An 18,488-nucleotide genomic window follows, 5' to 3' on the forward strand; every position below is an offset into this window, starting at 1 on the left:
CCCATTTCATGTGAATTCTTAAATCACAAATACTGTTTGTCCTAAGTTTAGGGTACATGGTACAATATAGACACCATATCAAAACCCAAACTAATTACAGTGATTTTACCCTGTAGGGGGTAATAATGCCCCCAGGTAGGCATTATTAATCGTTTTTATTTTATAACATCTTTGTGTGTATGTTTTGTTCCCTCTTCTTCATTGTAAATTCTTCAAGGGCTGGGTCCATATCTGATTCATCTTTATGTCTCGTGGTCCCAGCGACCCATGAAACAAGCAGTAGTTGCTGGTCACTTCTGTGACAGGCACTGGTCACTGGGGAAACAGAGGGATAAGAGGCTGTTCCTGCCATTGAGGGGCTTACCATGTAATGAGAAAGTGAAGCGTAAGCGTAGCATTGTAGCTGACTACTGTACAGAGCCAGTACTCTAAGGACGTGCGGACTAGGGAAGTCCTCCCAGAGGGATCATGCTGAACCAGCAGCTTGAGAAGCACATAGGAGCACCAACAGACGGACCAGAGCCAGAGAGCCATTCTACAAATGTAGAGGGATGGGAGCATTCCAGGGACCCTCAGCTCGTGTTTAGTATGGCGGAGTACAGAGTACTGGTCTGGCTAGTCTGTCAGTCGGGATAAGACTAGAAAGATAGCCAGGGGCCAGAACAAGCCTTCTGAGGCAGAGGCTGTGTGTGGCTCTGCAGCACTTGACATGTGGCTTGTGCAGCTGACAGAGTGAACTGATTCCCTCCCTTTTAAATACATTTTATTTCATTCATTAAAAAAGCATCTATATACATAAAGATTGTTGCATACAACAGTTATTGTTTACCCAGAATATAATTCTTAAATCGAAATAGAGTTGATGTACAATATTATGTAAGTTTCAGGTGTGCAACACAGTGATTCACAATTCTTAAAGATTGTGCTCCATTTATAGTAATTACAAAATACTGGCTATATTCCCTGTGCTGGACGATATATCCTTGTAGCTTGTCTGTTTTATACATAGTAGTTTGTACCTATTAATTCCCTACCCTTCACTTGCCTCTCCCTCCTTTTCCCTCCCCACTGGTAACTACTTAGTTTATTTTCTATATCTGGAGCCTGGAGAAATTGAATTTTTAATTTTAATTATTTCACCCACACATGGCAGTGGCTGCTGTATGGAATAGCATAAGGCTAGATCAAGTGGGACCTCCTTTACCATCCTAAAGACAGAACATTTTCCTGAGTGAGAGAGAAAAGTTGGGAGGTTATCATTATTCCTGCTTGTTTTGGAAAGATTATGTGTAAGTTCGTAACCTTTTTGAATCGCAGAACTCTGCAGCTTGACTTCTTGCCAGGCTCTTTCCTAGGGGTTGCCATGCTGGGAATGCAGCCACCAGCCAAGCAGACCTAAATCTGGCCCCTTGTGGGGCTTGCATTCGGGAAGAGGAGACATATGGGCAAGAGAAATGCAAACACACACACACACCCAGTTCGTTAGAAGACTGTGTGGCTAAGTGTATGGATTCACATGCTTGAATCTCAGCTCTTTTATTTAGAATCACTTTTATTAGCAACGTGACCTCAGGCACATTACTTAGCCTCTCTGTTCATCTATAAAATATTATGCAAATAGTACCTACCTTGGTGATTGATAGGAGAAATAGATGAGTATTTGTAAAGCATTTGAACAGGGCCTGGCACTGTATAAGAAGTTAGTAAATACATAAACACTGAGGAGAAAAAATAACTCAGGGTTGGGAGCTGGATGGAGAGCTTGCAGTTTTAGATTGGGTGGCCAGGGCAGGCCTTGAGAAGGTGCCATCAAGTAAAAGTCTGAAGGGAGTGAAAAAAAAAAAAAAAAGTCGTATGGATTATTTATAACCAGAAGGAGCAACACATTCAGAGACCCTAAGACCAGACAGCACCTGGCGTGGATGAAGACAGCGAGGACGCCAGTGTGGCTGGGGTGGAGTGAGAAAGGGAGAGGATCAGAGCGGTGGCAGGTGGGGGTCCCATTGGACCGGGAGTCAGGGTACAGCCTTTGGCCTTTATTTACATGAGAGGGGAGCCGTTGGAGGATTCCCAGCACAAGATTACCAGGCTCCTGGACCTGAGCAGGGACAGTGGCTGTCAGTTTATGATGAAGAATCTGCCTGAAGCTATCAGCAAGGGATTGGGTAGCTGCGGGGTTGAGACTGCAGGTGGGAGACAGACTAGTTGGGCTGCTGTCCACATAGGCTGGGTGAAAATAAGAGATAAGAAAGAGACCTCAGGGAAAAGTGTCAAGAAAAGGGACAGACTTTAGAGAAACTGAGGTTAAAGAAATGGAAGGACTCAAAGACTCTGAGACATTAGTCTGCCATCTTCTTGGTCAGCCGGCTTTCCAAATAGTCATATTCCTTGCCTCCAAAAAAAGAGAAAGAAATGGAAGGACTTTGTAAGAAATTGGCTCTGGAGGATGAAGGAGAGGGAGGGGTCAGGCCCAGCTCCTTAGTTTTCTGCTTTGAGTGTTTAGGGCATTGAGATAGCAAGGAGGAGCATGGGAGGAGCAGAATGGGGCCACAGTGAAAGGGTTCAGTTTCAGAAGTGTTTCTCACAGGTCCGCACGATGTTCAGATGGGGTTATCAGTAGGTGCTGGAAGATATGTATCTGTAACTTAGAGAAGAAGCTTGGGGTGGAGAAAGTTAGTTGTCAGCTATCGGGTCATTGAGGCAATAAGTGAAGATGACCAGTAACAGAGATTAGGGTTAGGAGAGATTGGAGCCAAGACAGGAAACCTACAGGGAACAGAACAGATGGGATGTGCAGAGGCACCGAGACGTGGAGAGTCCTGAGAAGGTCTTGATCAAGAGCTAAGAAGCAGACTAGGGGAGACAGCTGTCCTGAGAGCCTGGGAGCAGTGAAGCAGGGCCACAAGACCAAGAAAGAGACCCACTATCTCTTGTCGTTTGGGTCCAGCAAGTCGGAAGGAAGCCCTTGCTTAGACCCGTGTTCTGTCTGTGATGTGAGGTCTCGGGTGGAGGAGTGGCAGCCACTGGGAAGTGACAGAACTCACTAGGACTTTGTGCATGAAAGAGGGATCTACTAGATGAACCAGATGCATGGATAGCTCAGGTTCCCATTCAGTCAGTCATTCTGCCCACCTCCTCCTCCCACCCCTCACCTCCCTTAACATGCAGCACCATTAGGCAGTTTAGACTGTTTGGTGACCTGTATTTTGGGGTCACTGACTTGCTTTTGGGTAGAAAGCATTAACTAGTGCCAGACTGTGATTATCTCTATTGATTTAGGCCTGTATCTCTGACAGCATGAAATTAACTTAAAAGTGTGTTGCTTGGAATAAAACCTGCTAAGAGCTCCAATGCTGGGATCACAGACCACTTTATGTATGCTTAGATTTAAACACCCTTTTGAGAATTTGAACAGAATTTGTATCCTACTATTGTGCAAAAACTATATGAATCTTAATTATGTTGAATTGGTCCATGGCGTTTTTCAGGTCTCCTGTTTCCTTCTACTTTTCTATTTATTCATTTTATTAATTTTTGGGAGTTTGATATTGAAACTCCAACTGAAAATTTATCTACAGTTTATTTTTTACTAATTATATATAATGGAGCTGTATGTAACTTTGTTCTGTGTTTTCCAAGTCTCCTGTAAATGTGTTATCATACTTTCATAATTTAAAAAATAAAATAATAAGTTAAGCATCCCTTTGATAAGTAACATAGACGTTTACTTGGAGTGTGCCATCTTTGTGATTTTCCCCACTTCCTAGAATAGGAGGGCTCTAACGCCAGTAGGACTGCGGTGATGGTGTGTGAGGACTGATTCCCAGAGTCTTGCCTGATCTCTGACCCATCAGCATGGGGAGGTGAGTGATGGTGCCTAATCATGGGCACTGTAAAACCCGAGATTTCAGTGCCACAGAAACAGGTCCCCATGGGGAGGAAAATCTAAATCTCAAGTGAAATGTGTTCAGTTGTGTTACACTTCCGTTGAACACTTGTTCTTCCAGGGCCCCAGTGGGGTGCCTGTCACAGAAGGAAAGTGGTCATGCCAGGTGGATTCGACAGGGGTTAGTGTAAGTTATCATAAAGGGCATGCATGCTGGGATCTGGGAGCAGTTGAATTAAGCACAGGAGAGAGGTCTGTAAGCTTCAGAGATATGGGAAGGGGTGATAAACTCCATAGAGTGGCCCAGGAACCCATATGGTAACCAGAAACTACAAATAGAAAATTCCACTGGGTTAGCAGGCTACCTCCCCCTTCTGTGAGATACTTTAGTCCATAAAACACTCTTTAAAGGAAAGAGTGTCGATTAACTGTAAAACAATAGAATTTATCCCAAAGGCAGCAAAAAAAATTTTTAAGCCTGTTCCTGACATAAACTGAGAAGAAAGTTTATTTGGAGAAATGTCTCAGGAATATTTCTAAAAACACAGAGTACACAAAATGTATTTATTGACCATTGCAGGGACGTTGTTAAAGATACTGTTTTATTTCCCATCTTCTCATGCAGTCACCAGGGAGAGATTGGCCTGGAATTCAGTGTTAAAGAATCTGCTTCTGCCTGGACTGCTTATGTTTCCACTGTAACAGCAAAGTTTTGGCCGCTAGCATGCTCAGCCACCTTTGCAGGCTTTCCTTATTACATGCTTTTTTGTGCTCTAAATTCATCATCCTTAAACCTGGCTTTATTATACATTTACTTATTTACTTTATTGAACTTAATTCTTATAAACTATCTCTAATTCTATTTTTGGAATGAGGCAAGGTAAAAATAAAAACTACCTAATACTCCCCAGAAAGGGAGGGAACGCAGAAAAGTCATAATCATCAGGGCTTAATTCTCATTCATCGGATTTTATAATTTTGGCTATTTTACATAGCACAATAGCAATGTGGAAGAGGCTGGTCTACATAAGGCCTTCCAGCAGGAACATAGGGGCGGCTCCTGGTGAAGGTCTTGTATTTGGATCAGTGGAGGTGAGGGGAGGCCTCTGTGGAGCAAACTGTTTTAGCTAAACCTGTCTTTTGGCATTTCAGGATTGGCATCTCCTGTCTTTTTCCTGCTTCCTGGCATTTCAGCATCTCTCCAGTGGGGTGTCCCCGAATTCTGAACACCAACTTACGCCAGATTGTCGTCATCAGCCTTCTGGCTGCTGCTGTCTCACTTTTATACTTTTCTGTCGTCATAATCCGAAATAAGTATGGACGGCTCTCCAAAGACAAGAAGTTTCAAAGGTAGGAGGAAAACAAATGTGTTTTCTAGATGGTATGCCATACCTTCATCCTATGGCTTCAAGACTTTGGGAATTAGGTTGGAATTTAAGGAGCATGTGGCTGGAGGAAACGGATTTTGTACCCAATACAGCATGGCATGAAAAACTAAACTGTTTGAAACTGTTTAATTATTAACCACCAAATCCACATCATAAGAGGATTTGAGCATAAGCTTCTCCTGTGATAACATTTAAAGCTGATTTTTCAGTTACTGTTGATAGCTGGAAAATAGAGTTTTGCTTTTCAGAGCTCATTTGAACTTACCTAAAACAATGAAGAGTGTGTATCTGGTTTAGGTTACTTTTGTCATCGTCACTTGTTTGTTTCCTTTTGATTTTTTTGATCATTTGACAGTTGTAGAAATGTTCTGGTGGTAGTGCCACATAGCTTACAGATCACTGACTTGGTATTTGTGTATTGCATTATGGATCGTCTCTGTCTCAGTAAAAGTATGTTTGTTTCTCTAAACAAGGTACTTGGCACGAGTTACTGACATTGAAGCTACAGACACCAATAACCCCAACGTGAACTATGGCATCGTGGTGGACTGTGGGAGCAGCGGGTCTCGGATATTTGTCTATTGCTGGCCACGGCACAATGGCAATCCTCACGATCTGTTGGATATCAGGCAAATGAGGGATAAAAACCGAAAGCCTGTGGTCATGAAAATAAAACCCGGTATGTAAACAGTAAATATCTGCTCGGTAACCAGGTACTTTGTCTTGGAGATGGTCTTGATCACTGCCTCCTGAACAGTGTCATGAACCTCCATCCATAGTTCTTCAGGCACTCTGTCTGTCAGATCTAATCCCTTGAATCTATTTGTCATTTCCACTGTATAATGGTAAGGGATTTGATTTAGGTCATACCTGAATAGTCTAGTGGTTTTCCCTACTTTCTTCAATTTAAGTCTGAATTTGGCAATAAGGAGTTCATGATCTGAGCCACAGTCAGCTCCCAGTCTTGTTTTTGCTGACTGTATAGAGCTTCTTCATCTTTGGCTGCAAAGAATATAATCAATCGGATTTTGGTATTGACCATCTGGTAACGTCCATGTGTAGAGTCTTCTCTTGTGTTGTTGAAAGAGGGTGTTTGCTATGACCAGTGTGTTCTATTGGCAAAACTCTGTAAGCCTTTGCCCTGCTTAATTTTGTACTACAAGGCCAAATTTGCCTGTTACTCCAGGTAGCTCTTGACTTCCTACTTTCGCATTCCAATCCCCTCTAATGAAAAGGATATCTTTTTTTGAGTGTTCTAGAAAGTCCTGGAGGTCTTCAAAGAACTGTTCAACTTCCAGCTTATTCAGCATTACTGGTCAGGGCATAGACTTGGATTACCGTGATATTGAATAATTTGCCTTGGAAACGAACAGAGATCATTCTGTCGTTTTTGAGATTGCATCCAAGTACTGCATTCTGGACTCTTTTTATTGACTATGATGGCTACTCCATTTCTTCTAAGGGATTCCTGCCCACAGTAGTAGGTATAACGGTCATCTGAGTTAAATTCAGACATTCCAGTCCATCTTAGTTCACTGATGCCTAAAATGTCTATGTTCACTCTTGCCTTCTCCTGTTCGACCACTTCCAATTTGCCTTGATTCATGGACCTAACATTCCCGGTTCCTATGCAATATTGCTCTTTAAAGCATCAGACTTTGCTTCCATCACCCGTCACATCCACAGCTGGGTGTTGTTTTTGCTTTGGCTCCGTCTCTTCTTTCTGGAGTTATTTCTCCACTCTTCTTCAGTAGCATATTGGGCATTTACCAACCTGGCGAGTTCATCTTTAAGTGTCATACCTTTTTGCTTTTTCCTGCTGTTCATGGGGTTCTCAAGGCAAGAATACTGAAGTGGTTAACCATTTCCTTCTCCAGTGGACCATGTTTTGTCAGAACTCTCCGCCATGACCTGTCTGTCTTGGGTGGCCCTACATGGTATGGCTCATAGTTTCATTGAGCTAGACAAGGCTGTGGTCCATGTGATCAGTTTGGTTAGTTTTCTCTGATTGTGATTTTCATTCTGTCCTCTGATGGATAAGAGGAAGCTTCCTGATGGGAGAGACTGACTGAGGGGGAAACTGGGTCTTGTTCTGATGGGTGGGGCTGTGTTCAGTAAATCTTTAATCCAATTTTCTGTTGATGGGAAGGACTGTGTTCCCTCCCTGTTGCTTGAACTGAGGCCAAACTATGGTGGAGGTAATGAAGATAATGGCGACCTCCTTCAAAAGGTCCCATGCACTTACTGCTGCAACCAGTGCCTCTGACCCTGAAGCAGGCCACTGTCGACCCACACCTCCACCAGAGACTCCTGGATAATCATGGCATGTCTGGGTCAGTTTTCTGTGGGGTCACTGCTCCTTTCTCCTGGGTCCTTGTGCCTACAAGGTTTTATTCATGCCTTCCAAGAGTCTGTTTCCCCAGTCCTGTGTGTTCTGGTGGTTCTATGGTGGGGTTAATGGTGACCACCTCCAAGAGGGCTTATGCCATACCAGGTCTGCCATACCCATAGCCCCTGCGGCCGGCCACTGCTGACCCATACCTCCGGAGGAGACACTCAGACACAGTTCTGGCTTAGTGTCTGTGGGTTGGGCGTGTGTTTTGTGCCCTTCCCAGGTCTGAGCAGCTCAGGCAGCCAGGTGCTTGGCAAGCATACTGTCCCAGGTGGCCCACGTGTCTTAATCACCTCCTCAGTCCCAGCTGCTCAGTTTCCCCCAGTGTGCCGTGAGAATACCGTCTCAGGTGTGCCGTATGTCTCCTCTGGAGAGCTGATCTCAGGCTACAACCCTCCTGGCGAATGTCAACCATCTAGGATCTCAGGAAGACATGGTTAGCAGCTAGGAGCCTGCTCACAGTTTGGTGGAAGATGCCATCCCTGAGGCTGAGATAGTAGCAGCCCCTTGCCTTCCAGCTCTGACTATTGCAAACCTGCCTCTCTGCCTCTGGGCTGGGAAGGGCTGGTAGGGAGCCTGCTTGCTCTCCTTTGGTATTCCCTCTCCTTTGTTCTGTGAGCAGGCCAGGCTGCCTATTAGATTGTTAGGTTAGAGCCTTTCACAGGAAAGTTCTCCTTTCTGCATTTGTGGTTAGGCATGTATTCTGTGGGGTTTTTTACCTCCCGGTTATGTTGCTTTCTGATATTCCAGAACTCCCCGCAGACCCACCTGTGAGGAAGTTTCCTACTGTGTGGAAACTTTTCCTCCTTCATGACTCCCTCCCCAGGACAGGTCTCCATCCCTAACTCTTTTGTCTCTCTTTTTGTCTTTTTTATATTTTGTTCTACCTCCTTTCAAAGAGAATGGGCTGCATTTCTGGGTGCCTGGTGTCCTCTGACAGTATTCAGAAGTTGTTTTGTGGAAGTTGCTCAGCATTCAAATGATCTTTTGATAAATTTGTGGGGGGGGAAGTGGTCTCCCCGTCCTATTCCTCTGCCTTACAAATACCTGAGAAAAGAAGAGAAGCAAAAAGCAAAGGAAAAAAGAAAGACATAAGCATCTGAATGCAGAGTTCCAAAGAATAGCAAGGAGAGATAAGAAAGCCTTCGTCAGCGATCAATGCAAAGAAATAGAGGAAAACAACAGAATGGGAAAGACTAGAGATCTCTTCAAGAAAATTAGAGATATCAAGGGAACATTTCATGCAAAGATGGGCTCAATAAAGGACAGAAATGGTATGGACCTAACAGAAGCAGAAGATATTAAGAAGAGGTGGCTAGAATACACAGAAGAACTATACAAAAAAGATCTTCATGACCCAGATAACTACAATTGTGTGATCACTCACCTAAAGCCAGACATCCTGGACTGAGAAGTCAAATGGGCCTTAAGAAACATAACTATGAACAAAGCTAGTGGAGGTGATGAAATTCCAGTTGAGCTATTTCAAACCCTATAAGATGATGCTGTGAAAGTGCTGCACTCAATATGCCAGCAAATCTGAAAAACTCAGCAGTGACCACAGGACTGGAAAAGGTCAGTTTTCATTCTAATCCCAAAGAAAGGCAATGCCAAAGAATATTCAAACTACTGCACAATTGCACTGATCTCACATACTAGCAAAGTAATGCTCAAAATTCTCCAATCCAGGCTTCAACAGTATGTGAACTGTGAACTTCCACATGTTCAAGGTGGATTTAGAAAAGGCAGAGGAACCAGAGATCGAATTGCCAACATCCGCTGGACCATTGAAAAAGCAAGAGAATTCCAGAAAAACATCTACATTTGCTTTATTGACTATGCCAAAGCCTTTGACTGTGTGGATCACAATAAACTGTGGAAAATTCTGAAAGAGATGGGAATACCAGACCACCTGACCTGCCTCCTCAGAAATCTGTATGCAGGTCAAGAAGCAACAGTTAGAACTGGGCATGGAACAATAGACTGGTTCCAAATCGGAAGTCTGTCAAGACTGTATACTGTCATCCTGCTTGTTTAATTTATATGCAGAGTACATCATGAGAAACGTTGGGCTGGATGAAGTACAAGCTGGAATCAAGATTGCCAGGAGAAATCTCAATAACCTCAGATATGCAGATGACACCACCCTTATGGCAGAAAGTGAAGAAGAACTAAAGAGCCTCTTGATGAAAGTAAAAGAGGAGAGTGAAAAAGTTGGCTTAAAGCTCAACATTCAGAAAACTAACATCATGGCCTCTGGTCCCATCAGTTCATGGTAAATAGATGGGGAAACAATGGAAACAGTAACAGACTTTATTTTTGGGGGCTCCAAAATCACTGCAGATGGTGACTGCAGCCATGAAATTAAAAGACGTTTGCTCCTTGGAAAAAAAGCTATGACCAACCTAGCCAGCATATTAATAAGCAGAGATATTACCTTGCCAACAAAGGTCTGTGTAATCAAAGCTGTGTTTTTTTCCAGTAGTTATGTATGGATGTGAGAGTTGGACCAAAAGAAAGCTGAGTGCCGAAGAATTGATGCTTTTGAACTGTGGTGTTGGAAAAGACTCTCAAGAGTCTCTTGGACTGCCAGGAGATCCAACCAGTCCATCCTAAAGGAGATCAGTCCTGCATGTTCATTGGAAGGACTGATGTTGAAGCTGAAACTCCAATACTTTGGCCACCTGATGGGAAGAACTAACTCATTGGAAAAGACCCTGATGCTGGGAAAGATGGAAGGCAGGAGGAGAAGGGAATGACAGAGGATGGTTAGATGGCATCGCCGACTTGATGGACATGAGTTTGAGCAAGCTCCAGGAGTTGGTGATGGACATGGAAGCCTGGTGTGCTGCAGTCCATGAGGTCGCAAAAAGTCAGACACGACTGAGTGACTGTACTGAATAATTTTGGGCTTGGTGACCATTGAAAAGATCTTGTATATGGAGTCCAAAAATATCTGGCTTTCAGTTTGTTTGCTGCTCATTGCTCTGACAGATCACTTAATTTGAGTCCACAGTTTCCTAATTTGTGGAATAAATTTTGGATTTCTAAAATCCCCCTCAGCTTTAATATTATAGGCTAAATGACAGCTGGAACACTTACATACTCATTCAGCAAATATTTGCTGAGCACCTCCTGTTTACCAGGGACTGTGTCAGGTGCTGAGACTAACTTTGAACAAAACACAGTTTCTGCCCTCGAGACACTTCCAGTTGGAATGTGACAGACAAGTAAATAGCGAGTTTCAGTGAGGTGGAATGAATATACACTGAGAGGGGAGGGTGAGCATGGAATATAAGGAGAGCTCACCTTCAGGGAGGGTTCTGTTAGGGAGGACTTCCAGGGAGGATGTAGCTCAGTGGGTGAGCTGGAGTCAGCCAGGTGAAGAGGGAGAAAGGTGGGGGGTAGTCAAAGAGAAAGTTCTTCCTGGTGGAGGTGCAGGGGCCCTCAGGGCAGAATACGAAGCATTACAGAAATGTCATGCAGCGTAGTTGGAGCCAAATGGAAGGGGTGTGGCAGGAGGTGGGATGGGTGAGTGCGCAGCGTCTATTATGCTGTTCTAGAGCTGAGCTTTATTCAGAGGGCTTTGAGCCACCGGAGGATCTCAAAGCAGGAGACACCTTCTGCATAGAGAGTGGTTGGGGATGGCCAGGACTGGAGATTAGGCTGTGCTGCAGCAAGCTGGCTGAGGCTGGTGGTATCCAGAAGAGATGGTGAGAAGTGAGATAATGTGAGCAGAACCAAGGATAGGTGATCAGCGAGATCCAGAATATCTGTTGGGGATGAGGGCCCTCCGCTGGGGCTGCTAAGGTGAGTAGCAGGCAGCAAAAGCAGGATTGTAGTGGAAGTTAAGTTTGGATTTGCATATGTTGCTGTGAGGTCAAGGACATGGCTGTGTCCTGTGGAAAGTTACGGGTACGATCAGTAACTTTCAGTATGATCAGTATAAAGTCAGTATGATCAGAGGTCAGGGAAGAGATCTGGATGGCTGCTATTAAGATTTGGAGATCTATTAGAAATAAAAGTGGTCATCACTGTTGTTTTCATGAACATTAAAGGAATGGTATGAACAATTAAAAAAAAAAGATTCAGAGATCTGAGACAGAGATGGTGACGGCAGCTGTGAGAGAGTGAACTTGCCTGAGGCTAGTGTGGATATATTTCTTAGGGGCAGAGACAAGCTGACATGCAGTTGATCCCAAGTATCAGACACATAGCAATTGCTCAGTTAGGTCTGTGTTTGATGACTGAGAAGAGAGCATGGGACTGAACTTGTAGTATCCCCATCATTTACAGCCAACCCAGTATATGTTGGATATTAATTTAAAGGACTTCTCCTTTTTCTGTAGGCATTTCAGAGTTTGCGACTTCTCCAGAGAAAGTCAGTGATTACATTTCGCCACTCTTGAACTTTGCTGCAGAGCATGTTCCACGGGCAAAACACAAAGAGACCCCTCTCTACATTCTCTGCACGGCTGGAATGAGAATCCTCCCTGAAAGGTGATCCTCCCCACGAGGGCGGGGCCTGTCAGGCCAGTCGTGTTGGCTGTGATGGAGTTTCTCCCTTTTCACCCCTCCTCTCCCGCCTCCTCGTCTTCCTCTTCCATCACCATTGTCATCGAAAGGAAGACATTAAAAATTCTCTGTTCAAATCTGGAACAGTACCAGACCTATAGTCAGAACTCACAAAATACCTTTTAATGTATTTATATATGACTGTGAAGAGTAAACTGTAAAGTTGTCATTAAAAAAACCCTGATTTTTTATTTTCTTAGTTTAAGGATTGTTTGCAGTTGTAATTCTACATCTAGGAATCACATAATTTAAACAACTTCTGAAAATTCCTTCTTAAACAGTCTTTTCAGTGAATTGTTTTGATTTTAAATTTTACTTTTTTCACACAGGATATACCAGAGCCATAGGGTTTGGGTTTTTTGTTTTTGTTTTTTCTTTTTAAAACAGAAAAATTTAGGATTTAATATATTGACATGTAAATTTTGGGATTGTGTTACAGTCAGCAGAAAGCCATTCTGGAAGACCTTCTGACTGACATCCCTGTGCACTTTGACTTCCTCTTTTCTGACTCTCATGCAGAAGTAATTTCAGGGAAACAAGAAGGTTAGTATATTAGTCTTCAACTTGAAATTTGGGAAGCTATTCCTGTAAGTCCTCCCAGTCTTCCACATTATACACTTTATTAAATTATTCTTAACATCTTAAAATTTGGGAAACCATAGCCTTCAAATATAATTTTTAGATGGTAATGTTAGTTTTTAACATGACTAGTCTTTATAATCCAAATGTTAAGCCATTAAAAAATAACTAAGTTTGTCTTCACATTTAGGAAACATATTTTGGATTTATTTTGCTAGAAAAGGTTTGTGTTCCTTGCCTAAGTTATACAACTTTCTGAAATTATGATAATTATCGAGCTGTTGGAACCTTCTACTGATTTATTTACTAGAAAAGGGAAATTATTCTTCACTTTGATACACTGAGAAAATCTGTTTTCAAAGAAATAATTCTACTTGAGAATGAAATGGCAAGTCAGTGTAATTATTTGGGGAATAGCTTGTTAGAGATGGAAACCAAAAAGCATTTATTTCAAAATCATCTATCATTTCGCCAAAAATTAGGTGAAATTCATACACTGCCATTGAACTGTTTATGGACAAGGTAAACAGCTGCTTATATAAGGCAGTTTTATATGCCATATAGAAGTAAGGAAATACTATCATGGGAATTGAAAGGAAGGGGACTTTTTTTCCTTAGCTAGAAGCATCATGGAGAAAGTGACATTTGAACTGGGCATCAAGGGATAATTATAAACACAGCATGCCAAAGCCTGGTAAGGCTAGGGCTCTGAGAGAGGGATAGGAAGCTCATTCTAGGCAGAAAAAATGATTTAAGTCAACGCAGGTTAGAAAAGCTGCACCCTGGACAGAGGAATAAAAATACTTTAATCTGATGGGATGATGACCCTTTTGAAAGGTCATGGTAATGTTATAGGTTAGATGGGTCTTGGTGATATCAGCATCATGGTGGCGTGCATGGTTCCTTTTCTCTCCCTTTCATTTGCAACTAATCAGATATCCATAACCAAAAAAAAGTGCCTATGCATAGCACACCAGGACACCCAAGAGATCAGTTCATCTGTGCCCAAGAAAGTGGGTGGATTGGATCCCAGAGGAGTCTGCAGAGCCAGGCAGAGGCAGCAGCAGCAGGAGTGGCCCTGGGCCAGCATGCCCTCTCTGGCAGAGGTGGCGGCGGGTGAAGGTGATGAGTTGGGATGGTGAATTAACCTGACTGAGAGTAGTACAGCTGGAGAGACCACAGCTACTGTGAGCAGAGAAAGAAAGGAGAAGAAGGCAGAAAGAACTGAAAGGACCAGTTTCTTGCTGTCTGCTATGGGATTCTTGCAAGAAGACAGCCCACGGACCTCTGGGGATATCTTCCCCCACTCAAGGATCCTGTTCTCTTTAGCACACCCAAAACCCCAGGTGCGAAGCATACATCTCCCCAGCTGTGTCACCATCCATTTTTTTTCCCTCGCCACTGGCTTTTTTAATGTTCATGCTCCCAGCCTTAGTGATGAGGCAGCTAAGGTAAGAGAAACCAAAAGCTGTGCTGTAGCGCCACCTTGTAGAAAACAAAGGCTTCGAATTACCAATGTGTTGAATTGTTAGAATGAATGTAAACAAAGCTTTACTTAAATAAGAAAGTCATTCACTACTTCAAATGCTGTGAAGAGACACTTTTCATCAAACACTGTGAAAATCAAGTAATGTGATATCACAAGTAAAAAAAAAACAAACCAGTTTTCTAGCAACTAAATTTAGAGACATGGACTATTGCAATCTGACTGATAAAGAATTCAAAATAGCTGTTAGGAAGAAATTCGGCGAGCTACAAGAAAACTCAGAAAGACTGTACAATGACCTCAGGAATAAAATTAACAAAATAATTTACCAAAGAGGTTGAAATTCTGAAAAAGTACCAAACAAATTCTGGAGCTGAAGAACTCAGTCAGTGAGATGAATGCATTAGAAAGCTTGGAAGTCAAGTACATCAGATGGAACAGAGAGCAAATGAACTCATGGGTAAGAATATAGAAATGTTTCAGGTGGAAGAGGAGAAAGAACTAACATTGTTTTAAAAGGGAAGAACCCCTTAACTATCAGACTTCATTAGGAAAGCCACCATAAGACTCATGGATATCCTAGAAGGAGAAGAGAGAGAAGGGAGCAGAGAGCATTCAGAGAAATAATAGCTGAGAATTTCCGAAACCTGAGGAAGAAGCTGGATATACAGTCCACAGAGCTAATGGAAACACTTTGTTATTTCAACACAAAAGACCTTTAAGACACATATTAAAATTGTCAAAAGAGTGATGAAAAAAGTTTTAAAGGCAGCCAGGGAAAAAAGACAGTAATCTACAAAGAAACCTACTTTAGGCTGTCACCGGATTTTTCTGGGAAAACTCTACAGAGGCCAAGGAGTGGAATGACATATTCAAAGTATTGAAAGATAAGCTTGCCAGACAAAAATACTCTATCCAGTAAAATTATTCTTCAGATATGAAGGAGAAGGAAAGGCTTTTCTAGAAATATTCAGGAACACCTTAGGGCTTTCCTGGCGGCTCAGTGGTAAAGAATCAACCTGCCAATGCAGGAGACACGGCTTCCATCCCTTCTCCAGTAAGATCCCACATGTCATGAGATCCCACATGTCTGTGTACCACAACTATTGAGCCTGTGCTCTAGAGCCTGGAAGCTGCAACTGCCAAAGCCCACACGCCCTAGAGCCTGTGCTCTCCAAGCGGAGAAGCCACCACAATGAGAAACCCATGAACCTCAGCTAGAGAGTAGTCCCGACTCACTGCAGCTAAAGAAAAGCCTATGCAGCAGTGAAGATCCAGCACGGCCAAAAGTAAGTAAATGAATAAAACTATGTTTTAAAAAAAGAACCCCTTAGAAGGATTGTACACTATGACCAAGTAGGATTTATCCCTGGGATACAAGTATGATTGAAAATATGCAGATCAATAAATGTAGTACCTCAGTAAAATGAAAGATGAAAGTCACTTCATCTCAATAGGTGCAGAAAAAGCATTTGACAAAGCATATCCTTTCTGATTTTTTTTAAAAGGACCCTTAATAAATTGGGTATAGAAGGAACAGACCTCAGCATAATAAAGGCCATATATGACAGACTCACAGCTAACATTATACTCAGTGGAGAAAAACTGAAAGCATTTCCTTAAAGATCAAGAGTAAGACAAGGATGCCCACTCTTCTTACTCCTATTTAATATAATATTGAAAGTCTGAGCTAGAGCAGTTAGGTAAGGCAAAGAAAAGCATCCATAAAGGAAGAAGTAAATGTAATGCACTTTGCTGATGATACATTCATATACAAAGAATTCCAAAGACTCAGTCAAAAATATTAATTGTTGTATTTATCAACTATTTCAGTAAAGAGGATGCAAAATGAGCATTAGCATTTCTTTATGCTAATGATGAAGCATCTAAAAAAGAAAACGATCCCACCCACAAAAGCATTAAAAATGTGGAATACTTAGGAATAAATTTAACCAAGGAAGTGAAAGATCTGTACAATGCAAACTGGCGAGACTTAACTGAAAAAAAAATCAAAGCCATAACCAAATGGAAAGATGTTCCATGTTCATGGATCAGAAGAGTTAATATTACTGTTACTACTGAAAGCCATCTACAGATTGATTGCAATCCCCGTGAAAATACCAAAGACATTATCTACAGAGATAGAACAATGCTAAATTATGGGTGGCACTGCAAAGGACCCCAGATAGCCAAAGCAATCCTGAGAGAAAAGAACAAAGCCTCAAGTAGTGTTTGAGTTTCAAACTCTACTCCAAAGCCATAGTAATCAAAATAGTGTGGTACTGGCACAGAAATAAACACAGCAACCAATGGAACAGGATAGAGAGCCTGGAATTAAATCCTGGCATATACAGTCAGTTAATACTTGAAAAGAGAGCCAAGAAAACTTAATGGAAAAAAAATTGTCTCTTCAACTGATAATGCTCAAAAACTTGGAAAAACACATGCAGAGCAATGAAATTGGACCCCTATCTCATGGAGCAAACACTTAAACATAAGACTTGATGCCATACAGCTCCAAGAAAGGAAGACGTTCATCATGGCAATGATTTTTTTGGATAAGACACTAAAAGCAAAAGTCAACAAATGGGCTATGTCAAATTCAAACGCTTCTGCACAGAAAAAGAAATAATTAACAAAATGAAAAGATAGCCTACAGAATAGGAGAAACCTTTTGCAAATCATCTTTCATGTAAGTGGTTAATATCCAAAATATATATAAAGAACTCATAAAACTTTAATAACAACAAAAATATCTGATTTAAAAATGGGCAGAACTAAATAGACATTTTCAAAAGAGGGTGTCAGTGGCCAACAGGCACATGAAAAGATGCTCAATATCACTAATAATCAAAAAAACATAAAACCACAGTAGGCTATCACCTCATACCTGCTACAATGGCTATACTCAAGAAAACAAGAGATAGCAGGTTCTGATGAGAATTGGATGAAAAGGGAACCCTTATACACGAGTGATGGGAATATAAATTGATTTACCACTATGGAAAATAATACGGAAGTTCCTCAATAAAGTAAGTTCTCAGAAATATAAATGCTGTGTCATATGGTATCCCTAATGTCATTGAAAGTGACGTGAAAGTGAATTCGCTCAGTTGTGTCTAACTCTTTGCGACCCCATAGACTGTAGCCCACCAGGCTCCTCCATCCATGGCATTTTCTAGGCAAGAGTACTGGAGTGGGTTGCCATTTCCTTCTCCAGGGGATATTCCCTACCTGGGGATCGAACCTGGGTCTCCCACATTGCAGGCAGATGCTTTACCGTCTGAGTCAGGTAGATCCCCTGGAGAAGGAAATGGCAACCCACTCCAGTACTCTTGCCTAGAAAATTCCATGGATGGAGGAGCCTGGTGGGCTACAGTCCACGGGGTCGCGAAGAGTTAGACACGACTGAGCGACTTCACTTTCACTTAACTTTCAGTGAAATTAGGGGTATCATGTGACACAGCATTTATATTTCTGGGTATATGCCCAAAGGAAATGAAAATAGAATTCTGACAAGATGCATGTACTCCCACGTTTACTGAAGTGTTATTCACAATAGCCAAGATAGAGCAACAACTCAGGTGTTCATCAACAGACAAATTAAAGATGTGGTACATAGACACGGTGGAACCTTATGTCACCATGAGAAAGGAGGAAGGATATCCTGTTATTTTTGACATAGTTGGACTTTGTACATTATACTAAGCGGGGTAAGTAGACAAATACTATGTGATGCCACTTATTTGTAGAATCTGAAAAAGTCAAAACCCAGAGTAAAATGTTGGTTACCAGGGGATGGGGGTAGGAGATAAGATTAATGATGTTTAAGGGTAGAAACTTACAACACTAGATAAATAAGCCGTAGAGGGTTAATGCATGGTATAGTGAATAGAGACAGTAATACTGTACTGTAATGATGTGATGATAATATTGCTACAAGGGCAATCATATATAAATGTATCAAAGTAACACACTGTGTCACTTAAATTTACAGTGTTACATGTCAAATTTATTCAGTTTTGAAAAGTTGGACAGGTCTTGAATTGTTGGACTCTGGAGTTTTGACTTTGTTCTATAGATCAGTCCAGTAGAGAATAGCGTGAGTTGGAATGGGAGAGTAGGAACAAGAAGGTCAGTTAAATCTCTATACCAGATTAAACAAAGGCAATAATGGAAACA

General features: G+C 42.0%; 1 protein-coding gene across 6 annotated transcripts in view; it reads left to right on the forward strand.

The window, feature by feature from the left end:
* The window catches only part of ENTPD4 (ectonucleoside triphosphate diphosphohydrolase 4), a 37,123-nt gene that overhangs the window by 5,104 nt on the left and 13,531 nt on the right, over positions 1-18,488 (forward strand). For 4 of the 6 annotated variants that reach the window (XM_069573996.1, XM_069574000.1, XM_069573999.1 and 1 more), the window contains 5 exons: positions 3,768-3,863; positions 5,039-5,236; positions 5,748-5,953; positions 12,016-12,166; positions 12,681-12,784. In XM_069573996.1, the coding sequence (XP_069430097.1) occupies positions 3,856-3,863; positions 5,039-5,236; positions 5,748-5,953; positions 12,016-12,166; positions 12,681-12,784 (667 nt within the window). In that variant the 5' untranslated portion in view covers positions 3,768-3,855. The remainder of the gene's footprint in view (positions 1-3,767; positions 3,864-5,038; positions 5,237-5,747; positions 5,954-12,015; positions 12,167-12,680; positions 12,785-18,488) is intronic. The other 2 variants (XM_069573998.1, XM_069574001.1) reach the window with 1 other exon arrangement.

Source organism: Ovis canadensis, chromosome 2, assembly GCF_042477335.2.
Source record: "Ovis canadensis isolate MfBH-ARS-UI-01 breed Bighorn chromosome 2, ARS-UI_OviCan_v2, whole genome shotgun sequence".
In the NCBI taxonomy this organism is placed as follows: Eukaryota; Metazoa; Chordata; class Mammalia; order Artiodactyla; family Bovidae; genus Ovis; species Ovis canadensis.